Source organism: Saccopteryx leptura, chromosome 11, assembly GCF_036850995.1.
Source record: "Saccopteryx leptura isolate mSacLep1 chromosome 11, mSacLep1_pri_phased_curated, whole genome shotgun sequence".
NCBI lineage: Eukaryota > Metazoa > Chordata > Mammalia > Chiroptera > Emballonuridae > Saccopteryx > Saccopteryx leptura.
The window spans coordinates 63,955,962-63,983,653 of record NC_089513.1 but is presented as its reverse complement, the minus strand read 5'-3'; the positions used below and the strand labels follow the sequence as shown (position 1 = coordinate 63,983,653).

Below are 27,692 nucleotides of genomic sequence, written 5' to 3'. Positions count from 1 at the left end.
GGCTAAAGGAGGTTCAGTGGGCAAAGCGTCAACCTGGAATACTGAGGTTGTCAGGCAAAACCCTGGGCTTCCTTGGTCATGGCACATACGAGAAGCAACTACTACGAGTTGATGCTTCCCATTCCTTACTCCCTTTCTCTCTCTCTCTCTAAAAATATCAATAAATAAAATTTTTTTAAAAAAGAATCAACCAATTAATACATAAGTAAGTGGAACAACAAATTGATGCTTCTCTCTCTCCTTTCCTCTCTCTTTAAAAAAAAAAATCATCAATCAATAAATTAAATTATGGTTCATTCTGTTTCTTTGTACATTTTCTCCTTAAACAAATTTCTTTTACTTGAAAGTTCTACATCAATTTCTAATCTGGAGATTATGCATAGATTTTAAATTTATTCAATATATATTTCTCTATCACCATCAAGAATGAAGGTAACTACAACATCAATGCAAACAAGATATGCATCACGCTTTTACTTCTTCCTCTTGCCCTTGAGATTCTGTTGACTTCTCTTGGCCTTACATAGAGCCTATGACTAAAAATTGCTAATCTCCAAATTCCATGTGATGGCTAACTAGGTATATCTTAGTATTGTACCTCAAAATTAACTCTGAAATATTTTATTATGGGGAACTTTGAAGAATCTCAGATTTGATCCAATCAAGGATATTAGAAAGTATTTAGAAATATTAAGTGCTTATAAAGTTTAAGAACTTGACCCTCAGAGAACGCCAAGTGGTGCAAGCAGCCCTGAAAGGGCAGAGCCCCAACAGTAGGAGGCAGTGGGAGTGAGCAGGGCTGCTGTGCAAGAAGTCATCAGCTTGTGGGGAAAGCCTGCTGTCCACACACACCCTTGCCTAGCTGTCCCCTCTGTCCCAGGCTGAGTGTGCATTTCTGTTCTTTATGACCATTTTCCCCACTAAGGAAGCATTCCATGTTTTCTCCCTACTTGGACTTATTATAGAAATAGGCTATTGAACATTTTTAATTTGAAAGAGAGTTCTGAACTACCCTACTACCAGTTCAAACTGTACATACTTCAAATCCTAATTCATTTAGCCTTCCTGCAGCATTTCACTCAAGTGAGTTCTTTTTGAACACTCCCTAAGCCCTTAATCTTGTTTTAAAAATGAATGCCTCCTGGTTTCTATAACACAACTCTCCTGGTTTTCCTCCTTTTCCTCACTCATTTACCTTAGGTATAAACGTACCTTAGGATTCTGTCTCTGTCTTCTATTATTTTCCATCCATATATTCTCCCCAGATCATCTCAGAAATTCTTAAGACTTCAGCTATCACCTACAATGCTATGACTCTAAAACCAATTACAAACCAGCTCTAAATATCTATTTCACTGGGATGCTCTGAAGGAACTTCAAGTGGAATATACACATAAAATAAAATATTCAGGAAGAATTCCTGAAAGCGAAGACTACCCAGAAATTAAACTACCAAGTGGAAAGACTTTTTTTTTATCTAAAAAGAGTTGATACTATAGTTTGACCAAATGCTCTCCACTGACTTGACTCTCTGGACAAATTGTCAGTAGTAAGTATGTCCAGCTGGAATTCATTATGCTGCAAACCTCTTTGTGTTTTCTAGCTCAATGAAAGTATTGCATTTTCATCCAGTCCTTCTTCCTGAATTCCTTCTTCTCCATCATCCTCTACCCTAGCAATGATTTGGATGGCCTTGCAGAAGCACCTGTAACTATCAGAATCATCTATTAAACTTTACGCACACATATAGAGCTACTGAACCAAAATCTCTGGGAAAAGAGACAAGCTGTTTTAATTTCTTAAATAATTCCATCTGGCCCCGACTGGCTAGCTCTCAGTTGGTTAGAACATCATCTCAATATGCGAAAGTGGCGGGTTCAATCACTTGTCATGGCACATACAAAAATCAATCAATGAATGCATAAATAAGTGAAACAGCAAACTGATGTTTCTCTCTCTCTCTACCTCTCACTTCCTCTCTCCCTTTAAAAAAAAATCAATCAATATTAAATGACCTCCATGCTATTCTAATGATTCAAGACCACCATTCCACATCTAAGCTGTCAATTCCATGACTTAAATCCTCTAAAGCCACCTCTCATTCTCTCCAGTCAACATCATGATCTTTGCCCAGGCCTCATCATTTCAACCTCTGGGTTATGCAACAATTCCACACCTCACTTGTCTTTGAACTTGACCCTTCCCCTACCCAACTCCAGCCTTCTAAATTCCTTGGTGTTATCAGACGCACTGTGGGTAATACTTCTCTCCTGCCAAAACTCAACAGCTCTTGCTAACTTTGGGGTAAATTTTAACCTCTCACCATTGCATTTCAGAGCCTTTGTGAGCTGCTTACCTCTCTAATCTCATTTCTCCCAATATCCCTCCTCCCTTATTTATTCCAGCCTATCACAATCCTCCCCTCCCCAATACTCCCAGTTTTCCCCTGTCTCCGTGGTTTGGGTCCAGCTGTTTCCTATCTTAAATGTCCTATTTCCCTATGACCTTCAAAATGAAGCTCAAGGGTCACCTCCCCCCACCTCCAAGCCTCAAGGCTATATTAAGTACCCCTCAAGTTGATGCTTGAAACAGCACCATAAATTATAGTGCACTGAATGCCTTCTCTCCACTTCAAACAGACTGTGTGCTGCTTAAATTTTCCTCATATCTATTGAATATATTCTGAAAGCCACTAAGTGTTTACTGGATTAATTTGTTACCCATTTTTCATTAAATAATGACCTATATAACCACTGAGAAAACAAAATGTTAGCACTATAATGAGCAAAAAAAATTCAAATAATGACCTATGCTCTTCTATTTTCTTTATATTTGAAAGAAATGTGAAAATAGGGATTATCCTCTCTCCCATTCTACTAAGGGTTTGGAATGGCTACAGCTGCAACAATTCCCTCCTAGGTAGTAAGGTCCATGGGAGGTCTGAGTCCTCTGTGCCTGGCTGGCACACAGGAGGCTCTTAAGGACTGTTTATTAAACAGATTTTAAATTCAGCTACTAAAATATAAACAGCACTCATTCTTTCTACTTTTTACCAATCTGTACTGTTCTATACCATTACTACCTACCTGGTTGGTTATACTCCCAGCCAAATTTTCTTGAGTCACTCAGTGCTTGTCCCAAAAGGGCAGCTTGGTGCATCAGTTTCTTAGGAATACAACCTACATTTACACAAGTACCTCCAAGACCTGAGAAAGAAAATAACAATTTTAATGTTCTATGTGTGGTTTTATAAACATGTAGAGTTGGTGTTATGAAAACATGGAAATGACAAATTCGAATAATTGTGGGGTCAACACCACAGGAACACACAAATGACTAAGCCAAACTTTTTGAACCATAGGTCTATGAAAGAGGCCCAAGGATAAGCAAAAATGTGCCCCAAACTTTCATTTGAGCCTGCCCTACAAATGGATCAGACCTGTATTAGATTACTTATGTACTACACCAATGGCCAGAAGCCCAGGTTCCAGCCTTTATTCTTTGTAACTCTGCCTTCTCTGAGCCAACAGCAGGTCCGATGTGAGGTAAATTAGCTTTACTAAGATGAAATTCTTGGCTATAGTTTTTTGAGTAAGTTTGAATTTTTAAAAATTATTTTCATATCTTGTCTGGGTTCTGCCAGAAAACAGATGACAACCCCAAGCTGGGTAACTAAGGAAAATGTAGAGAAATTATTACTGGGGTATGAGTAGGACAAGTGAGGAGGGACAGAATAATAACAACTACTAACAGTGGGCTCATCACCACCCCCACATGAAGGGACAAGCACACTGTGTAGGTGCCACAGATCACAGAGGGGCAGCCATGACAGGGCTGTGGCCTTCCATACGGGGTGGAGCCAGCTTGCAGCAACCAGCAGGGAGGAGCCAGGGGAATAAAGACCCCAACTTCATTGTCCTCCCTCCTTCTGCTTTCCTTCCATTGCCCCAACTGGCCAAGCCCAACCACAACCTGAGGGCAAGGCTACTGACTCATCAGAATTCTGGGACATAGAGCAGGGTAGAGACGATGAAGAATGGATTAGAAGCATAAACAGAAAATACTCAGCACAAAAATCTATGTGTTCTGCTTTAGAGTGAAAAGAACATGAAAAGGTGAGCACTCCAGTCTACAACAAAGTCACAGGGCCGGAAGTGCACTGTGCACTTTATTAAACTGACTTGGAATGGTCACACCCACACACTAATTCAACTGACCATTATGTGGCCATGAAAGTCAGTTATGAACTCAACACAGAAACAAAAAAAAAATGTTGCAGCAATCTTAAATGAGAATGACTGTATACACTAAAACACAACTATGTGACAAGTATTGACGCATGTGTGCAAAAATTATTATGAAAAAAGAATTGAAATACTAAGTCATGGAATTTCTTTTTGCAAAATCTTCCTTAATTATCTTTGTGTTAACTTCCCAAATCAGCTGTTGTTAACCCTGCAATGGTCCTAGGCCACTTATTTCACCCTCACTGAGACCCAGTTTCCTCACCTATGAAACAGGCTAGTTACACCTCCTGAGATTGTTGTGAGGATAACATGATATTAAACAAAGCCAAAAATGTATGTAAAGAGCAGAAAACAATAAAGGAAAAACAGCTTACCCCAGGATGTACCCTGAGGTGATGGGACCACAAAATCTAGCACCATTACTTTCTTTCCCAAAATGGCAGCTTCCTTTAAAAACAAAAAGCCACATATAAAGATCATTTTCCTGACACCCCCCCCCCATTTTTCTATTCTCTAAATAAAAAGGCCCTGTTTGTGTCATAACACGGTCTTTTTCCTTTATTAGACCAGCTATTACAATAAAAGCTTAGACTGTAACATCAAAATTGACTTTTTTTAAGTAGCAAAAGAAATTCTTATTGCAATCATCAGGGAAATTATCTCCCAGGTTGATGTTTTTCATACCTGAGCACATGCAAGGCCACCAGAACCACCACCAATGACAATGAGGTCATAATCAAATGCTGACTCTTCCTGAAGAAGCTTCTGTAATAAACCACTCTGATGTGCCTTTGATTTAATGAAAGGAGAAAATAAGGCATGATTTGTTTCAAAACTGTTTCTTTTTACCTTATATTTAATCAGTATGTTTTTCTTTCATAAAAATCTTAGAAACAATCTATAACTCATGTAAATTGGAATTACAAATATATCTGAGTAGTATTCAAACAGGTCCAACTAGTTAGACCATATGCCAAAGTACTTATTTGTTTGTTATCTCCTGATAGGTAGGCATGTGTCCAATGATTCCTCCCAGGAAGCACAACAAAAATGCTGTGAAATCACAGGACTCCACAGATGTCACATGGCCCACTGAAGGATGGATGCCCATAGAGGCTTTTGGCACATTCTGAAGAGGACGCCTTTGGACTTCTTTGCCCTTAGAGAAAAATCTGTGTCCTAAAGCATCTATCATCCAAGAAAATGCCTTTCCATCTTGAAATAGAGTGAATATCTTCTGCATCTCCAGATTCATCCTCTGTCATCATTTTCTACGTTAGGACTGACAAGGGCAACACTCCTAAAGGTGTTTAGGGACTATAATTACAGTACTTACCATCATGTGAATGGAGTTATAGCTTCTGGGACCAACAAAGCAGACTGTTACTAGATAACCATGCTACTCACAGATTAACATATAGTACAGATAATCTCTTTTTACACCAAGAAAAATATAATTCTTAAATAAAATTTCAAATATAACTATTTTATCTATCATTGATTACTATCATTTGCATACAAACATAAAGAATACAAGAGAGCAGGATTTTAATAAAAGTAACTAACTACTTTTAAGAATCTTATTTAATAAATATCAGCTTTCATCTACCACTATTTAACTGAATGATTCCTGTTTGTTTCTGTATTTTAGGAATCAAAATCAAACACCCAGGGCCTCTGCAAAGTTCCCAGGGTTAGAATCCTTGATAAGAACTCTACTCACCCTAGCCAAGAATGCTAGCTAGCATTGACCACATTTTACTAAACCTTAAAGAGAGAGCAATGCCGTTTCTCTCTCCATAAGGAGGAAGAGACCAAGGCCTCTAGGGTGGCCCACTGGTTGTCTGGTAATCTTACTCAAAGTCTTTTTCTCAGTTGCTGAACTTGGTATTGGTAGAAAAGCTAATTTCGTCAAAGTAATCGAGATTATCCAATAACCACCATATATGCTTTCCATCTTAAAACCTCCAAAAGACTAACAGACTCCTAAAAACCATTTATCCCCTTTGAAATGTTTTTTAAAACAGACCTTGATCAAACACCATTAAAAGACACATAATAAATACCATTATTACCTGGAAAGTTCGGTCACATCCACCCACATGTACTTTATTCACAAAAATATTGGGCACAGTTTTCTGGTTAGTGATCTCTGACAGTACTTCTTGAACACTGGCCCCATCATCTAAAGAATAAAAAATTAAATATATAAAAACAATGAACGGGTTCAAAATCTTTGTGAGTCAAACTGAAGTGTCACAACACTCAAATGCTCCCATGTACAAACCCATGCCAGGTCAATAGATAACGTTATGAAATAATGACTCAAGACAGGGAGATATCCAGGTTTTCAAGAAAAACCTTAGCAAATAAAGAGCAATCTACTGATTCCTTTTAAAATAAATCTTTCTAAATGAGATTCTGATATGGAATTCAATGATTATTCCAGACTAATAAATAAGAATCCTCTTTAAAGAGTAAATATCAAGATGAAAACCTGCTTCAGCAGTAATAACTCAGAAAATATTTCCGACAATTATATTTGAAAACACTTCATGACCATAGTCTAAAATTTGTCCTCTATCCCTAAAAATACAGACCACAACTACCTAGGACTATTTTCTATACTCTTTAGAAAAATCTCAGATTCAAGAACATTTCACATATTAAGGTGAAGTCCTTAAAAGGAGCTGATGAAGTCCCATGGGGTAAACATCAATTCATTTCTGTTCACCACTGCCCCCTGCCCTCGCCTTGTACAACACATGCATGTGTGCAGTATCAATTAATATTAGATTAATGCATGTCTGACAACAATTCAATAGTGTAAACCTGAAAGATTAATGTGCTCTCCCTCACAGATAACACAAGAAGGAAATAGGGCCAGATTCCTTTAATTTATTACAGCTTAACCTATTTTGCTGAAAGTGACCAGATACATCTGAAATGCCTGAAGTGTTTTAAGGTTAGCAGTTTATACATCTTCCTACCACTCCCTCCCCTCAAATACCAAAATATATAAATAAATAAGTCTATTCTAAATTATCTGTCATATAGAGATTCATTTTCTACACGGTTGAATGTAGATGAAATAGCTAACAGATAGCCAAAGAGACAAGAGTGAACTGAACAAATCAAACGGACAGTCAATCTTGTTGACATTTATTGAAACAACAGTATATACTAATCATTCTACTTACCCACTTGATCAAGTTCCAAGATATTACATTCAACTCCCAAAGAAGAAAAGAGTTCTTTAACCTGCAACAAAAATGTACTTAAGTTTTACTCTCCCAAAGATTTGACAGAGTTATGAAATATGGAAATAGCAATAAGGGATGTCCAAAATAAATGTTCTTCAGAAATATGAGCTCTGGCCTATGGTTGTTTTTTTCTTATATTCCCTTCCTCTACACATCTTCAAAGAATAAGAGGCCTACCTATTCTTTTTCTTTTTTTTTCTTTCTTACCATTTGATGCTCGACTTTCAACTCTACAACTCTTGCCCAAATCCCTTTTCTGAACTCAAAACAGACAAAAAATATTTCTTCACCTGAATGTCCCCAAGCACCTCACATGCAACACGCCCAAAATAAAACTCATCTTTTTCCACACACCTTTTCTTCTTTCTGTGTTTCCTTTCAACAGTCACTAAATCATCCCACAAATATTATCCACCAAATACCTACTTTGTAGTCAAGCTGTAACAATAAACAGAGAACAATCCCTACCCTCTAGAAAGGAAAGTAGACAATTGACAATTCGCACTGCTACCATTTACCAGTTGCCTGAACAAGAAACCCCGGGCTTTTCTATTCAAATAAGGAATGGAAGACTAGCAGCACAGGCATCACCCAGCAGCACGTTAGACAGGCAGACTCGGACCCTGGATCAGAACCTGCTTTTGACAACTTGTGAAGCACTGCAAGTTATTTAAGGCCTCCCACTCTTGCAACATCTCCCTACCCTAAACTAACTCCCCATCCATCCATTTAATTACTAAGTCTTATCAATTCTTTTTGTTGAACTAGTTCACCTTTCTAGTTCTCAACAATTGCTATTGTAATTTGAGCAATCTCTCAGTAACATCCTAAGGGTTCTCTCTACATCCAGCTTTGTCCCATCCAGTTCTTTAAATTGCAGTCACAGTGTTTTTGAAAGCCCACTAGTCACCATTACTTATACTCTTTGAGGTCCTCAGTCCTCAAGATAAAGCCCAGAGGTTCCAATTCCAGGACGGAAGCATAGGAGCCTGGCAGATGCACTCCCTAACAAAACATTCACGACTGGTGAATTTATTAAAAACAAAACTCTTAGAGTCTCTGGAAATTGTCTTAGGGGCACACAGCAAATTAAGAATCATGTATTCAAGAAAATCTACTAGATGTAAATAAAAATGAAGAGTCTGAGGCACTTAAGCCACAACCCACACTCTCCCTCCTCTGCCCCAGGTCAGCTTGATGGAAGCTCCACTTTAAGTGAGATTAGGTGCCCTAGTTCTTGAAATCTAGTCACCAGAAAGGGTAGACCACCAGCATCTCTCAATCTCTCCACAGCTCTGAGTGGCCAACGCTACATTCCTGCCAAGTGGGGCCAAAAGTACCCAGTCTACACTCAGAGATCAAAGGCTTTCCCTCAGTCTGAAAATACTGGAGACCTGATCACCCTTGTCTCATCCCAATTCTAGGGTGAGGTTCGAGGCCGAGAGAGGTAAGCAAGAATACAAGAGGCTACTGTCCCACACAGAGCTCTGCTTAAAAAGCAGGGTTGCTATTCCAAGAGAATCAGTCATTGTCCCCACCACCAGCTCTGAAGCAAGGTCTCAGAGATTTTGCTCAGGGAAATAAGTAAACCATAAGATCAGAGAGCTCAGAAGCTATATCCAAAGGAAACGACTCTATTTAAAACTGCAGGAAAGTTCGTCTAGAGGTACTCTTGAAAATAATGGGAATTTCAGTGATAAGCAATGAAGAAGAGGCTGGTAGTTTCATGAGAACAACATGCTAACCCATGAGCCAGTGAATTTACCATAAAAAATATGGAAAGATAAAGCTAAGAATAGTACTTCCAGAGTTAGAATAAATCTCAAACTTGCCACAAAAACTATCTCTGCAAAGGGGCCTATATTTAATTGGACAAGAGTGTAGAACAATTTACACTCCAGGGCATTGTCAAAAACAATAGCACAACCAGTATGAAATTAGTAGCACGTAGCATCTGCATATGATACCAACAGAGACAAAAAATTAACATAGCCAACAAAATCCCTGTCCCCTGTTGTACCAGGGTGACTGTGTACATAGACAAGTCTGCACTCTCTGAGGACTGACATTAAAATCTTCATCTTTGCATGGAAATAAACTTTCCTAAAACAATCCAGCAAACTCTCTATCAAGAAATAAACAAGCAAACAAAATGGAGCCATGGAAAAGGAGGGGCTCAGTATCTAAACTTGCTACAATATATTACCTAATATTTCCAGGTTTCAACAAAAAATTACTAGACATACAAAGAAACAGGTAAGTGGATCCATTCACTGGGGTGAAAAAAGCAGGCAAGAGAAACTATCTCTGAGAGGCCCAAGGAGGTGTCAGACTGAATAGTCAAAGTAGCCATTGTAAATATGTTCAAAGAATTAAAGAAAACTGTTTAAGAGATAGAGGAAGGTATAATGATACTGTCTAATCCAATAGAAAATATCAATATACAGATAGAAATAACCAAATGAAGGGTGACATCAGAAAAATGGCAGCATGAGAGATACCCTTGATTTTTCTCCTTGAAATTTCAACAAACAGAACAGCTATAATAACTCAGTAAAGGAACCCTGGCTAGGCCTGTAGATTTGCCTGAAAAGATCGCACATCAAATCAACTAAAGGTGGGAAGGGTAAAAACAGAGAACAGAGGATAAGAAGCATGCTTAGTGGGGCTCCTGAGAGGAGAGAGGCCCAGAGCACCTAATTTTTTGCCTGCTGGGACTCCAAAAAGGGGAGAAACCAGGAGTGATTGGGTCTTCTTCAGCTGGTAGGAGTGGAGAGATTATGAATCTAAGAGGTGGCAAAGCAAGGGGTCACTGCCAGTGTTCCCATGATATTCTGGCAACCTGCATCCGGGACAGAGACAAAATGCAGCCCCCTGGGCTCCCAGACACTATCTCCCTCCCCTCATGCATACGAAGAGTGGCAGAGACATACCCCACAACTAGTTCTACAGGGTCATTCTTTCCCCTGAAGAACAGAGGAGCTCTGTGTCTCCTGGTTTGTTGATATACAGGAAGGAACACCCAGAGGCCTGAGATCACCATTGCTAAAGCCATAAATTTCATAGCATGCTTCATCCATCATCACAACTACAGCCCCACCTCCATCATCACAACAGCACCTCTCAGTAGAAGTTGGACTGAAGATTTCACAGAGCTAACACTTGTAATCCAGGGCCACCTACTGGAAAATAATAGAATAACCTCTCCTTTTTCTGTTTTTGGGGGTTCTTTGGGGGGGTTTTGTTTGTTTATTGTTGTTTTATTTTTTATTACTGTTTTTTGTTATTTGTGAAAGTTTGAAAAACAGTTAACCAAGCAAATAATACCCAAAGAAAAGCAGATGTATCCATACTTACATCTGACAATACTAACTCCAAGATAACAATGGTAACAAGAAACAAAGATGGACATTTCATAATGATAAGGGGGAAATTATATCAAGAAGACATAACACTTCTTAATATCGTATATATATGTACCAAATCAGTGAGCACCAAAATAAATGACATTAACATCTAAAAATTTAAACAGACAAAAACACAGTAATAGTTGGAGATCTGAACATATCATTTTTAGCTTTACATAGGTCATCCAAACACAAAATCAATAATAATAATTAAAAAATCAGCCCTATGTGACAAACTAGACCAAATGAACATAATAAACATTTACAGAAGATTTCATCCCAGAACATCAGATTTTACATTCTTTCCAAGTGTGCATGGAACAGTTTCAAGGGTAGACCATATATGTTGGGTCAAAAAACTAAAAGGCTCAACAAATTCAAGAATATTAAAATTACACCAAACATATTCCATGACTATAAGTCTCTAAAATTAAAATTCAACTGCAAAAAAGAGGTAAAGAAATCCCAAAAATGTGTAAATTAAACAACATACTTCTAAAAAATGACTGGGTCAAGGAAGAAATAAAAGCAGATTTCAAGTGATATATAAAGACAAATGAGAATTTCAACATAACATATCACACCTCTGGGAAGCAGTGAAAGAAGTATTAAGAGGGAAGTATGTATTATTACAGGCTTATATCAAGAAACAAGAAACAACAGAGATCCCAAGTATATAATCTAATATCACATCTTAAAGAACTAGAAAAAAAAAGAACAAAGCAGAAGAAAGAAAAGCATAAAAACTAGAACAGAACTAAATGAAATAGAGAACAAAAACAACAAGAACAAAACTATAGAAAACATTAATACAACAAAGAGCTGGTTCTTTGAAAACAATCAATAACATTGAGAAACCCCTGGCTAGACAAAAGAAAAAAGAGAAATGGCTCCTATAAACAAAATCAAAGATGAAAGAGAAGTTACCACAAACATCATAGATATGCAAAAGATCACACTAGAATACTATGACAGACTATATGCCACCAAATTCAATAACCTACAAGAAATGGGTAACTACCTAGAATTATATAATTTTCCTGGACTGAATCATAAAGAATTGCCAAACCTAAATAGACTAATCAACATAACAAAATTGAAACAACCATTAAAACAATCCCCAAAAATAGAAGTCCAGGACTAGATGGCTACACTAGTGAATTCTACCAATCACTCAGAGAAAATATGGTAGCTATTCTTCTCAAAGCCTGCCAAAAAAGTGAAGAAGAGGCATTTCTTCCTAACACATTTTATGAGGCCAATGTAATAATCCTGATACCAAAACCTATCAAGAATAACACAAAATAAGAAAACTACAGATCAGTATCTCTAATGAATACATGTGCAAAAATATTAAACAAAATACTAGCAAATCAAATACAACAATACATTAAAAAAATACATCACTATCAAGTAGAATTCATTCCAGGAGCACAATGATTCAACATATGCAAATCAACCAGTATAATATACCAAACCAACAAAACAAAGGACAAAAATCATAAGATTCTATCAATAGATGCAGAAAAGGCACTTGATAAGATACAAAAAAATATATACGACATCATTTATGTTTAAAACACTCAATAAAATGTGTATAGAAGGGAAGTACCTCAGCATAATAAAGACCTTTTATGCTAAGCCATCAGTCAATTTCATACTAAATAGTGAGAAACTATCAGGAACAAGACAAGGATGCCCACTCTCGACACTCTTATTCAATATACTACTAGAAGTCTTAGGCAGAACCATCAGGCATGAGAAAGAAATAAAAGGCATCCATACTGGAAAAGAAGTAAAGGTATCACTTTTTGCAGATGACATGATCCTGTATATAGAAAACCCCAAAGACTCCACTGAAAAACTACTAGAAACAATAAGAAAATACAGTAAGTTGCAGGATACAAAGTCTACTGCCTTTCCTATAGCTAACAATGAAACTTCAGAAAAGAAACTGAGAAAACCATTTCCTTTTACAATTGCAACAAAATGCCTAGAAATAAACTTAATAAAGGATGTGAAGGACCTATACACTGAAAACCACAAAGCATTACTAAAAGAAACCAAAAAAGACACAATAAAATGGAAAAATATTCCATGTTCAAGGATCAGAAGAATCAACATAGTAAAAATGGTCATATTATCCAATGGATGCAATATACCAATTTAATATAAACCTCATTTTTTAAAGAAATAGAACAAGAAAAATCACCAGATTTGTATGGAACCATAAAAAAACTCAAATAGCCAAAGCCATACTGAGAAAAAAGAATGAACTGTAGGTATCACACTATCTGACTTCAAATTATACTACAGAGCCATGATAATCAAAACAGCATGGTATTGGCAGAGAAACACAAATACAGATTAAGTAGAACTAAATCAAGAATCCAAAAATAAAACCACATATATATGGACAAATAATCTTTGACAAAGGAACCAAAAACACACAATGGAAATAAGAAAGCCTCTTCAATAAATGGTACTGGGAAAATTGAAAAAGAATGAAACTTGACTACAGTTTGTCCCCCTGCACAAAAATTAATTCAAAATGGATCAAAGACCTAAGTATAAGATTGGAGACAACAAATTACATAGAAAAAACCATAGATACTAAACTCATGAATCTTGGCCATAGAGAACATTTTATGAATTTGACCCTAAAGGCAAGAGAAGTAAAAGCAAAAAATAAATGAATGGGACTATATCAAACTAAAAAGTTTCTGCACATAGCAAAAGAAAGCAATAACAAAACAAAAAAGCAGCCAAACAAATGAGAGCTGATATTCACAAACAACAGCTCTGAAAAAGGGTTAATACCCAAAATATATAAAGAAATCACAAAGCTCAGCAACAAACAAGCAAACAACCCAAATTCAAAAATGGTGACAGGACCTGAAGAGACACTTCTCCCTAGAAGACATAGAAAAGGCCAGCTGATATATGAAAGGATGTTCATCTTCACTAGCTATTAGAGAAATGCAAATCAAAACTACAATGAGATACCACCTCACACCTGTTAGATTAGCTATTATCAACAAGACGGATAATAACAAGTGTTGGGGAGACTATGGAGAAAAAGGAACCCTCATTCACTGCTGGTGAGAATGTAAACTGGTGAGGTCGTTATGGAAGAAAGTATGCTGGTTCCTTAAAAAATTAAGAATAGAACTACCATATGACACAGCAATCTCTCTACTGGGTAACTACCCTCAAATCTCAGAAACATTGGTACATAAAGAAACATGCACCACCCCCTCCCGCCATGATCATCACAGCATTATTCACAGTGGCCAAGACATGGAAACAACCAAAGAGACCCTTGATAGAGGATTGGATAAAGAAGATGTGGTACATCTATACAATGGAATACTACTCAGCCATAAGAAATGATGACATATTGCCATTTACAACAACATGGATGGATTTTGAGACATTACACTAACTGAAATTAGTAAATCAGAAACAGCTAAAGAGTATATGATTTCACACATAGGTGGGATGTAAAAATGAGACTTATGGACATAGATAATAGTAAACTGGTTACCAGGAGGACAGTAGGGAAGGGAAGTAAAGGGGAAAATATATTGGGAGGGAAACTGATTTGACTTTGGGTGATGGGCACACAACACAATCAACATTTAAAATATTATAGAAATTTTTACCTGAAACCTATGTACTTATTATTGATCAGTGTCACCCCATTAACTTTGATTTCTAAATAAAAAACGTTATTTAACATAAAACAAAACAAAACAACCAAATGGACATTATGTACTTGAAAATTACATAAACTAAAACAGAAAGTCGACTAGTGTGTCTCATCAGTTCATTTGAACTGGCAAAGCAGTCAGCAAACTTGAGGATAAATCAATAGAGGTTATGCAACCTGAGGAGACAGAGAAAAAGGAATGAAAAGAAGAGAGAGTTTCAGAGAAACATAGGACACCATTAAGCACACGAACATGTGCATAGTGTGAATACCAGAAAAAGGAGAAAGAGGCAGAAAAGATGTTTATAAAAATGTCCCAAATTTGATGAAAAACGGCAATCTACATTATCAAAGAAGCTCAACGAGCTCAAAGTAAGATTACTTAATAAAAGCTCTGGAAAGTGAAGACCTACAGCAACCAAGTGTATGCTCAATCGAGAAAATGTTACATCTGAAATGGTAGACGTTTTATGATATTTATAGTCGCCTTTGCCCCACCCACGTCCTGGTACTACATGGCACAGTCAGAGGAAATCAGCAACCCAAGCCCCAGTTCCCTTCCACAAAACAAAGAGCACAGAAACCAAATTTGCAACATTCTTGGCTGTTTAAGAAGTGCCCGAGGGATTGGTGCCTGTGATGTCTAGCTCAGAGTTCAGATAGTCCAAAGTGACTGGGGTGTCAGACTAGCGGAAGCCACGTGAAGCGGTGGGCGTGGCTTGTGAAAACCAAAAGAAAGCTACAAATCGGAACACACTTGGGCCAAGAAATTACAGGAGAGGAATACAAAGCTAAGACTGCAGAGAAGGCAAAGGGAGACTTTAAAAAATTTAAGACACTTTGAAGCAGTCATGTGCACAAAAGAATTGGGCCCATGCATGATTTAGGCCCAGGGAAGACAAATGCCCAAAAAGACCTAAGAAAGTCTTAAGCCTTCACAAGGCATAGATTACTTACATCTTTACCAGCATGAAGCCAGCAAGCAAAGACTAGAAAATCAGCTATTTTGAATCTCCAATAAAAGATCATATGCATACAGAGAAGCGTTGCCCATTCAAAGGAAAAAATGAATCTCCAAAATATCCCTGAATAAATACAGACTCCAGACTTACTAAACAAAGACTTTCTTATACCTTTAATAACTTTTATTTTTCAATTTCAGTAGATGTACAAGATTAGTGATTAGACATATAGAACTTATAAATGATCATCCCAATAAATCTAATTCCCATCTAACACCATAAAATATTGACTATACTCATATACTGTATTTCATATCCTCATGACTTTTCTGTGATCACCAATTTGTACTGCTAATCCCTTCACCTTTTTCACCCAACCACTCCAAACACCCTCGTCTCTGGCAACCATCAAAATGTTCACAGTATCTATGAGTCTGTTCCCAGTCTGCTTGTTTGTTTAGATTGTTTTTTAGACAAACACATGCCACATACATGTGAAATCATATGGCGCAGGTCTATCTCTGTCTGACTTATCTCTCGGCACAATTCCCTCTAGGTCCATCCATGTTGTTGCAGAAGGCAAGATTTCATTCTACCAGCTTTGTGGGGTAGAAGGAGTCACATTCATCCGTTGATGGACCCTTAACTTGCCTCCACACATTGGCTATTGTAAATAATTCTGCAATAAATATGCATATGTCTTTTTGATTTAGTGTTTTGGGTTTCTTCAAATAAATACCAAGATGTGGAAGTGCTGGGTCCTTCTTTGTCTCTTGTGCTAGCCTTTGTTTTAAAGTCTATTTTGTCTGGTATAAGTATTGCTCACCTAGTTTTATTTCTTGTTTTCATTTTCATAAAATGTCTTGTCTATTCCTTTACTTTCAGTCTGTGTGTGACTTTCCATCTTAAATGAGTCTCTTGTAAACAGCATATGCAAGGGCTTTGTTTTGTACAGTGGTCCCTCGTCTATTGTGGATGTTAGGTTCCAGAACTCTCCGCGATAGGTGAAAATCCGCAAAGTAGCGACCTTATATTTATTTTATTATTTATATATATTGTAAGGCTTTATAAACTCTCCTCACACTTTTATAAACCTATTCCACACTGTTATTAACCTTTCCCACACTTATTTTGCTTATTTTACCAGAAAAATAATTAAAATAATAAATATATAAAAATACCTATATACTGCAAAATCCTTGTGATATAGCGGAAAATCTGCGATACAAAATTAAATATATACAATTTAAAAATCCGTGATACACTGAGACCACGAAAAGTAAACTGCGATATGGCGAGGAACAAATGTAATCCATTCAGCCTCCATATGTTTCTGTTTGGAGCATTTAATCCATTTGCAATTAAAGTAGTTGTTCTTGGGATGGTGCACACACAACACAGTACAGAGATGATGTGTTCTAGAATTGTGCACCTGAGACCTGTATAATATTCTTAACTATTGTCACCCCAATAAATTCAATGAAATGATAAAATAGTTAGCTGAATAAGAGAAAAATGAAGTGATTGTTGATAAATATAAATTTATTGCCATCTTATCATTCATATTTTTTACCTTTTTTTCTTAAAGAAGACACTATAATATTTTCTTGTAATACTGGTTTGGTGGTGACAAACCCCTTTAGCTTTTTCTTATCTGGGAAGCTATCTGTCCTTCAATTCCAAATGGTAGCTTTGCTGGCTAAAATAATCTTGGTTATAGGTTCTTGCTTTTCATCACTTTATTTCTTTGCCAATCCCTCTGGCCTGCAAAGTTTCTGTTGGGAAATCAGCTGAAAGACCTATGGGACCTCCCTGGTAGATAACTAACTGCTTTTCTCTTGCTGTGTTTAAGATTCTCTCTTTGTCTTTGACCTCTGTCATTTCTATTATGATGTGCCTTGGTGTGGGCCTCCTTGGGTTCATCTTGTTTGGGACTCTGCGCTTCCCGGACTTCTGTGTTTGCTCTCTTCTCCTCTGCCACCCCCGTGATGCGAATGTTGGTATACCTGAAGTTTTCCCAGAGGCTCCTTAAATTATCTTCATTTTCTTTGGATCTTATTTCCTTTTCTGTTATCATAGGGAGTTTTCTACTTTCTTATCTTCCAAATCTCTGGTTTGATCCTCTGCCTCATCTACTCTACTGGTGCTTCCTTCTAATGTAGTCTTCATTTCTGACTGGTTACTTTTTTATGTTCTCTAGCTCCATTTTTATATTTCCTACATTTATATTGAAATTCTAAGATCCTCTACTCTTTCCCTAGCTCACGGAGCACCCTTATAACCTGGTTTTGAACTTGGCATCTTGCAGCTTGTCTCCATTTTGTTTAGTTCTTTTTCTGAAGTTTTGTTCTGTTCTTGCATTTGGGACATATTTCTTTGTCTCCTCATTTTGGCTGCCTCCCTGTGTTTGTTTCTATGTATTAGTAGAGCTGCTCTGTCTCCTGGGCTTAGTAGAGTGATATTATACAGCAGATGTCCTACAGGGTCCCCTGGCACAGCCTCCCCATTCACGTGAGCTGGGCATTACAAGTGCTCCCCCTCTGTTGGCTGTGTACACCATCCTGTTGTAGTTGAACCTTGATTGCTGTTGGCATCTCAGTGAAAAGTATTTACCCTCAGGCCAATTGGTTGCAAGGACCAGCGGTGAACACTGGTCACATACACCACGGAGGATCAGCTGTGCTGGGTCCAATCCCACAGGGCAGAACTTACTTCAGCAGGACTCTGGTGCCCTGAGAGTGTAACATGTGAAAGAGTCTGGACGGTGTCTTGACATAGGCTGAATCTGTCTGTTGGGTGCGCTGTCTCTAGGGCCTCCCTGGAGGGTAGGCTAAGCTCAACAGCTACCTGTACCCTGCCCAGGGCTGCCAGCATGAGCTCCAAAGTGATCTGCAGAGAGCTGCTATGCTTGCAGGTGCCAGGGTAGGCCAAGCTGTGACTCAAGTTCAGCTGCTTATAGTGCTGGGCTTGGGGCCACTTAGTGAGAAGTATGTGGAACACCAAGGCCAAATGCTGCTGGTTGAGTAATTTTAGGAAAATCCAAAGCATGAGCCATGATAGGTCATTTGTATGGAAAAGCCACAGGTTGGGTTGAGTCCAAAAATTGGATGGAGCAAGGTCTCAGAGAATCACTGGGGTAGAATGAACTGGGTAACCAGGTTGATGGAGACTCAAATATAGCATCCACCTGCTGCCTCTGTGAGGGGAGAGAACAATGGCACCTGCCAGCACTTCAATCTGGCAGAAAGCTGCCCCTCCAGCTCTCGTCCAATGCCAGACTACTCAGTTCCTCCCTTTATGCCCCTTGTATTCCAGCACTGAATCTCAGAGTGAGTGCATCCAAGGAAGTCTGTGCATGGGCCCTTTAAGAGGAATGCCCTGGACTCTAGCAGCCCTCCATTGTTCTGAAAGATGGTTGTTCTACAGTTTAGCTGTAATTTTGATGTGGTTATGGGAGAATGAGAGTAATAACATCTACCTACTCCACCATCTTGACCAGATTACTAGATAAAGACTTTAAAACAACTGTCTAAAATATGTTCAAGGAATAAAACAGACAGAGACAAGACAGCCAGGAATGGAGAGAGATGAGAAGCATTAATTCTTTGTTGCGGCTCCTTTAGTTGTTCATTGACTGCTTTCTCATATGTGCCCTGACTGGGGACTCAAGCCAGCGACCTTGGGCTTCAAGCCAGTGACCTTTGGTCTCAAGCCAGCGACCATGGGGTCATGTCTATGATCCCATGCTCAAGCCAGTGACCATGCGCTCAAGCTGGTGAGCCTGTACTCAAGCCAGATGAGCCTGCACTCAAGCTGGTGACCTCGGGGTGTCAAACCTGGGTTCTCCACATCCTAATCCAATGCTCTATCCACTGCACCACCATCTTGTCAGGCCAGAAAACAATTTAAAATTGTCAAAGTCTTTCCCTAACAATAATTATTTTGAAGGTATATAGATTAAATTCCCCAATCAGAAGACATAGATTGACAGAATGGATAAAAAGACAGGATCCAACATTATGTTGTCTAGAAATGATTCATTTTTGAGCTAAGGACACACATAGGTTGAAAGTGAAAGGGCAGAAAAGTTATTCCATGCAAACAGTAACCAAAAGAGAGTAGGGAGGGCTATACTGATAGAAAAAGACAAAAGAAACTTTCAGTCAAAACTGTTATAGGGGATTAAAAAGAACATTAAATATTTATAAAAGGGCCCATATTCCAGAAGATATAACAATTGTAAAAATATATCTACCAAACATCAGAGCTTCCAATACAGATATCTGACCAAATTGAAGAGAGAAACTGACAGATTACAATTCTAGGAAGGATACTTTTAACACTTCCCTTTCAAAAACAGTAGAACAACCAGATGGAAGATCAATAAGGAACTACAAGCCCAGAAGAACACTACAGACCGACTGGCCTACCAGACATATTACATAACATTCCATCCAACGAAAGCAGAAGACATGTTTTTCTCAAATACACATGGAACAGTCAGTCTCTAGGTTATACCATATGCTAGGCCATAAAAAAGTCTTAATATAACAACTGAAATGATACAAAGTATCTTTTTTGATAATAGCAGAATGAAAGTAGAAATCAATAGCAAAAGAAAAGCTTGAAAATTCACAAATACAGTCATGCACCACTTACCGACAGGGATACATTCTAAGAAATATGTTGTTGTGCAAACATTAGAGTGCATTTACACAAACCTAGATGCTACAGCCTACTACATACACACCAAGGCTCTCTGGTATTCCTGATTGCTCCCAGTGTACAAACCTGTATAGAATGTTATTATACTCAATACTGTAGGCAACTGTAATACAATGTCAGGAATTTATCTAAACATATTTAAACATAGAAAAGGTACAGGAAAAACTCAATATAAAAGATAAAAAATGGTACACCTGTATAGGGCACTTACCATGAATGGAAGTTGCTCTGGGTGAGTCAGTGAGTACTGCTACTGCCCACCATGAAAGCTGAAACGCCCACTAGTGGGTGGTAGGGACTAGGTTGACCAGCACTGCAAAAGTGGGCGGTTTTTATAAAAAGTTTGACGACCCCTGGCTTAAGACATTACTATACACTACTGCAGACTTTATACACACTGTACATGGGCTATACAAAATTTACAAACCACCACAAGATTAAATAAAGCACAAAAGAAAATTATATAATCAAGAGACATGGTAATCATCAGATGTACGAAGCTGCTGCAGGCAGAATACAATATATTGTTTCACACTGAACTTTTTTATGTGTAGAAAGAGTACATTCTAAGCCCTGGCTGGGTTGCTGAGTGGATAAAGCGTCATCCTGGTGCTCCAAGGTTGCAGGCTCGATGCCTAGTCAGGGCATGTACAAGAAGCAATCAATGAGTACACTAAATGGAAGAACTAAGTGGAATGAAAAGACAATGCTTCTCTCTCTCCCTCTCTCCACTTCTCCCCCTTCTTCTATCTTTCTTTCTCTCTTTCCCTTCCTTTCTCTTTCTCAATCAATGGGAAAACTTAAGTACACTCTAAAATAACAAATAATAATGATAAAAAGTATAGTGCAGTGGATACATAAATCTATAATATAGTTGTTTATTAAGTATTATGTACTACACGTAACTGCCTGTGCTATACTCATATTACTGTGCAATAGATTTGTTCATACCAACATAACCACAAAGAATATATCCTCTAGCAAAATCCCAAAACAAATTTTGAAGATATAGAAAATCCCATCCTAAAATTCATATAGAATCTCAACAGAAACCCAATTAGCCAAAAATCTTGAAACAGAAGACAAAGTTGGAAGTCCCATACTTCCGAATTTCAAAACTTGCTACAAAGCTATAGTAAGCAAAACCATGGTAACGGCATAAAGACAGGCAGAGTTCAATAGAAGAAAAGAAAACAGTGCGCCCAGAAGTAAAGCCTTGCATATCAACAAGTTAAATGACTTTTGATAATGGTGCCAAAACCATTCAGTGGGGAAAGAACAGTATTTTCAATAAATGTGCTGAAAAACCTGGATATCCACATGCAAAAGAATGAAGTTGGACCCTTACCTAACACCATATACAATAATTAACTCAAATGGATCAAAGATGTAAAGGTAGGAACTAAGATTCTTAGAACAAAGGCCAAAAGCTTCAAGACATTGGATTTGGCGATGACTTTTTGGATAGGACACCAAAGGCACAAGTAAAAGAAAACATAGACAAATTGGACCTCGTGAAAATTAAAAACTTTTGTGCATCAAAGCAAACTATCAACTGAGGGAAAAGGCCACCCCCAGATTTGAAAAGAATATTTGCAAATCACATATTTGATAAGGATTCATATCTAGAATACATAGAGAATTCCTACAACTCAACAACAAAAAACAACCTAATTAAAAATTGAAAAAGCACTTGAAATGACATTTCTCCAAAGAAGGCATTAGCCATTCACAAATGGCAAATAAAGACATGAAAAGAGTCTCAACATCACTACCCTTCAAGGAAATGCAAATCAAAACCACAGATACACCTCTTCATACCCATTTAGAATGACTATTATCAAAACAAACATTATGCTTACCAAAATACGCCTTTCATGCGTGATTCCACTTACATGTGGCAACTAGAGTAGTCATATTCATAGAGACAGAAAATAGAATGGTGGTTTCCAGGGGCAAGAGGAGGGGAAAGGGGGAAATATTGTTTAATGGATTCAGAGTTTCAGTTGGGAAAGATGAAAAAAGTTCTGTGGATAGATGATGGTGATGGTTGCAAAATAACGTAAATGTGCTAATGCTACTGAACTTTAAAAATGGCTAAAACAGCACAACAGCTGACCAATGGATGCACACATTTTTAAACCAGATGTATGAATCAGAATTGGCTTATAATTAATGTGGGTTTTTTTAAAAATTGGGGCAATTTCTTCACTGTTTAGTTTGGGCCCTTATTTCCTAACTTCCTGACTAGTCTAGCTGTCTCCACGTGGGGTCTAGTTTTCACACTACTGCTAGATTTCAAATCACAGGTCAGACCCTTTCATTCCTCTTCTCAAAAGTCTGAGACGACTTTTCTTTGCTCGCATCTGTAAGTCCACACCTACCAGCATTGAAGACCTCTTCTATAGGACTTTGAAACTAAACTTTCAGCCATTTACTCTCCTGATTTCCTTTCATATATCCTAAGTTCAACCCCGTTATCTTCATTGCATCACCACCTCTCTTTGCTAGATGCTGTTCCTTACCTATAGATGTCTAATTTCTCTCTCATGGATCAGTTTATATATCATTTCCTTAAATTTTTCCATCCCTCGACAGAAGCTAGTGCTTTTGTCTCTCATTCCCACTGCACTTGTTTTCCACAGGTACCTTGTTTGGAACCTGAAAGCTGGCTGATTACAGCTCAGAGTTCTGAGAAGGCAAGACCATGGTTTATTCATTATTGTGTTCCCGCAACACTAAGCGCATAGTAACACTAGTTAAATGACATCAAGGAATTCAAACCTATTTAACTCTAATCAAGCAAGGGCACGTGTGAAATATGGTGTTCAATTTTGGGTGATAAATTTAAGAGGTTTATGGTCAAACTGCCTCACAAGAGAATTACTGAAGGGTCATGTGTTAAAGATAGATAATATAGACACATAAGAAAGTGGGCTGCTTGGCCAGGCAAGAAAAACACTCAAGAAAAATACTAAAAGATCTGTCATCCACATAGAAGCAGGATTCTTAATTCTACACATTGGAGCAACATCTCCAAAAGAGTAAATGTTTCAAGGAGACAGATTTTGGCTCAATCTAAACAAGAAATTCTAATAATAAGAGAGCCATTCAATTCTATAATGTGACTCAAAGTAGTAGCTACAATACTGGAAGTGTTGACATGAACAAATTGAAAAACATCTGTCCTAAGATTTTCTGCATTGGCAAAGATTTGACTAGAATGACCTCAAACCATTTATTCTTTCAACCTTCATGGCCTGCCCCAGCCCACATTATAGGCCCCAGTGATACAGCAGTGAACAGGCAGTTCTGACCTTTTGCTCACCTGCTTTTTTGTATTTTTCTGAAGTGAGAAGCGGGGAGGCAGAGAGACCAACTCCCGCATGTGCCTGACTGGGATCCACCCATGATGCCCACTAGAGAGTGATGCTCTGCCCACCTGGGGCGTTGCTCCATTGCAACCAGAGCCATTTTAGTGCTTGAGGTGGAGGCCATGGAGCCGTCCTCAGCGCCCAGGCCAACTTTGCTCCAATGGAGCCTTGGCTGTGGGAGGGGAAGAGAGAGATAGAGAGAAAGGAGAGGGGGAAGGGTGGAGAAGCAGATGGGCGCTTCTCCTGTGTGCCCTGGCTGGAAATCAAACCTAGGACTTCTGCACACCAGGCTGACACTCTACCACTGAGCAAGCCAGCCAGGGACTCTTTTGGCCCTGACACTTTTATAAGCTCCAAAGGACAACTTAAAAACTAGAGATAGAACACAGAGCCTGGAAAAAGACCAATGAATACGTGGAAGCATTCAAATTAGCTTGGAAAGCATGAACTCTCCAATAAAGGAATTGGGACAACTAAGTCATAAAGAAAAAAATGAACTGGACCCCTATTCACTTCAGCATCAAGTCCAGGTAAAATAAAGTGAATGTGAAAAGGACACTCCTAATTTTTCAAGAACTAAAACAGGTTATCTTTATGACCTGAATGTAGAAAGAGATTTCTTAAACAAGACACAAAAAGCACAAACCACGAAAGAAAAAGAATCATGATTGAACTACATTAAACTTGCAAACTTCAGTTAACCAAAAGATCCCATAAAGAGTGTGAAAAGAGGCCCTGGCCGCTGGCTCAGTAGTAGAGCGTCGGCCTGGTGTGCAGGAGTCCTGGGTTTGATTCCTGGCCAGGGCACACAGGAGAAGCACCCATCTGCTTCTCCACCCCTCCCCCTCTCCTTACTCTCTGTCTCTCTCTTCCCCTCCCGCAGCCAAGGCTCTATTGGAGCAAAAGTTGGCCTGGGCGCTGAGGTTGGCTCCATGGCCTCTGCCTCAGGCGCTAGAGTGGCTCTGGTCGCAACAGAGCAACGCCCCAGATGGACAGAGCATTGCTCCCTGGTGGGCATGCCAGGTGAATCCTGGTCGGGCGCATGCGGGAGTCTGTCTGACTGCCTCCCCTTTTCTAACTTCAGAAAAATACAAAAAAAAAAAAGAAAAAAAGAGCATGAAAAGAAAAAATAGATTGGGGCCTGGCCTGTGTTGGCACAGTGTCTCGAGTGTTGACCTGGCATGCTGAGGTCGCTGATTCGAAACCCTGGGCCTTTCAAGTCAAGGCACATACAACAAGCAAACAACAACTAAAGTGAAGCAACTATGAGTTTATACTTCTCGCTCCCTTCCCCTCTCTGTAAAAATCAATAAATAAAATCTTTTAAAAAATGAATAATAAAAAAAAAAGAAAAAACAAGATCTGGGAGATTTTGCAACACACATAAACAATATTCAAAATATATAAAGAATACCTATAAATCAGTACAAAAATAAGACAACGTAATAGAGAAAAAAAGCAAAAGGCCTGAAAGTTTCACAGAAACTCAAGTGATCCATAAACTCATGAAAAGATATTCAATTTTATCAGAAAATGTAAAATTAAAGCCACAATGAAATACCATTTCATAATTGCCAGAATGGCAATAGTTAAATATATCAACTGTTGGCAAGGACACGAAGCAAAGAAGAACTGTTAACCACTGCCAGTGGGAAAGGAAACTGGCATAACCACTTGGAAAAAATCTGGCATCACTTCCTTAAGGTAAAAATCATGCATCCTCTGTGGCTCGGAAATTTCAGTAAGTCTTACACATGCTCTGAGAGATAATGTACAAGAATAGGCATAGCTGTATTACTTTCAAGAACAAAATACTAGAAACTGCAGAATCAATAAACTGTGTAATGACTTTATTAGGGAATGTTAGCCACGAAAATTAAAAGCTACAGAAACTAACACGTATAAATCTGTAAAAATAACTGTTGAGGAAAAAAAAATTGCAAAAGAATACATATGATTCTACTTAGATGAAGTACCAAAACAGAACAAAAGAAACAAAATGTTTTTGGGATTATATGTTTATTTGGTAAAACTGCAAATAAAAGCAAGAAATTTTGGATACTGGTTCCCTCTGAAGGGAGAGAGGAGAATGTAATCATGGAGAAACACTCAAGTAGGCTTCCAGAGTACTATTTTGTTTCTTTATTCTTTAAGATTTAAATATATGATATGCATGCTTTATGAAACTTATATAAGGCAACGTAAACTTGAAAATAAATTTGAAAAAGCACAACCTATAATTACACGAACCTACGCAACAGTTTCTGCTTTTGCATATCTTATTTCAACTTTCAGATAATGTGAAGTATATTTAAAAATTTTTAAAAGTCCCTACCATTCCGATGTGTTCATTTTCCAAAGGTTTCATTTCTAAGTGGGTTATTTTAAAAGTAAGAACTAATCTGTCTATAAAAATGCTGGATTCACAGTTAGCCCCCAAAGCTAAGGTAGTGGGAAATACAGATGAAATTACCCATCGCCTCGTATCACACCTTTCCTCACATTCAGTTTACAAACTGTGGAAACCAGGGCTCCGCAGAGTCCCCGTAACCTGGTCAAGGTCACGCAGTTAGGAAGTAAGTTGGATCTGACTCCAGCTGTAGTCTGCTACTCCCCAGTCCTGGCCTCTCCTTATCAGGCCAAACGTTTTTAGACGTATCTTTTACTGTTCCGGATGAACACTTGATAAACAAGCCAACATCAGGCTAACAACCAGGAGGGAGAGGACGAGCGGTTAACCCCACCAGGCTGCGGTCCCAAAAGAAGTCTGTGGAGTCTAGCTGGTCGCGGTCGCGGAGGGGTGGAGTGGGGGGAGTGCTCGCCTCTCCCACGGAGCCAAAAGAGCCGAGCACAAAGGTCCGGGTCCAACCCCTGGCGGGTTCGCTCAGTTCGTTAAAGCGTCGTCCCCGGTACGCCGGGGCTGCGGTTCCATCCCCAGGTCAAGGCACACACAACAAGCAAACAAGGACGGCGTGAATAACCAAATCTTTCTTTTCTCTTTTGTTTTCTTTCTTTTCTGTCCTTCCCTTCCTTTTCCTTCTTCTTCCTTCCTTCTTTTCTCTCTCTTCCCCCCCTTCTCTCCCTCCCTCCCTCCCTCTCTCTCTCCCCTCTTCCTCTGTCTCTAAAATCAATCAATAAATAAATTCAAATACTATTAACAACAACAACAACAACAACAAAGATCCTGGTCTTGGCTTCGTGTAACCATCCCGGAAAACCGGTCCCGAGTCCCGGTCCGCCGAGAAGGAAGTCGCTGGGCCTGGCGATGTGTGTCCGAGGGAAGAACAGGCATCGCCTGGCCGGAGGTCCGGGGCACAGAGGGAGGACCACCCGAGCTCCGGAAGCCCCGGCGTCCCCCAGGCTCTCCCAGGCGGCCCCCTCCGCCCCGCGTACCCGCGTGCTGTGCGGACAGTAGCTCTTGCTGAAGATCATCACCCGGTTGCCCTCGATGAGGCCCAGGAGACGGCGCCGTAGCTCATCGCGGGCCTCGGAAGACGGACGACTGGTCCCGGGGGACAACAGGCGGGCCCGGCGCCCCGGCAGCGCCGACATGGGCACGCCGTGGACGCCGCCCCGGCGGCGGTTGGGGACCGCGCCCCCCTTCCCCGACCCCGGGGACGAGGGTGGCGGCGGTGGCGGCGGCTGCGCCAGGGCTTCGATGTCGCTCCAGGATAGGCTGGGCCTGGCCTGTTCTGAAAGACCGGTACGCAGGCGGCCGCGCTGGGACCAGGTAGGAAGGAGCAACTAACTGCAAAAACCGCCACAAATCCCGAGGAGCGTCACTCGCGCTGCCCAGGCGCCGCCCCCGGCACCGCCCCCAGACCCGCCCCCAGCACCGCCCTGCCCCAGCACCGCCCCCAGCCCCGCCCTAGCACCGCCCTGCCCCAGCACCGCCCCCAGCCCCGCCCCAGCACCGCCCTGCCCCGGCACCGCCCCCAGCCCCCAGCCCCGCCCCTACCCCCGCCCCGCCCCGCCCCGGCGGCGCCTGGCGAACTGGGCCAC

General features: G+C 39.5%; 1 protein-coding gene across 1 annotated transcript in view; it reads right to left on the bottom strand.

Moving 5' to 3' along the window:
* Nucleotides 1–27,482, bottom strand: part of TXNRD3 (thioredoxin reductase 3) — a 66,403-nt gene extending 38,921 nt beyond the window's left edge. The window contains exons 1-6 of the mRNA XM_066352685.1: nt 27,084–27,482; nt 7,448–7,508; nt 6,323–6,432; nt 4,932–5,036; nt 4,622–4,694; nt 3,087–3,206 (exon numbers count right to left, since the gene is read on the bottom strand). Of these exons, the coding sequence (XP_066208782.1) occupies nt 3,087–3,206; nt 4,622–4,694; nt 4,932–5,036; nt 6,323–6,432; nt 7,448–7,508; nt 27,084–27,242 (628 nt within the window). The 5' untranslated portion in view covers nt 27,243–27,482. The remainder of the gene's footprint in view (nt 1–3,086; nt 3,207–4,621; nt 4,695–4,931; nt 5,037–6,322; nt 6,433–7,447; nt 7,509–27,083) is intronic.
* Nucleotides 27,483–27,692: the final 210 nt, after the last annotated feature.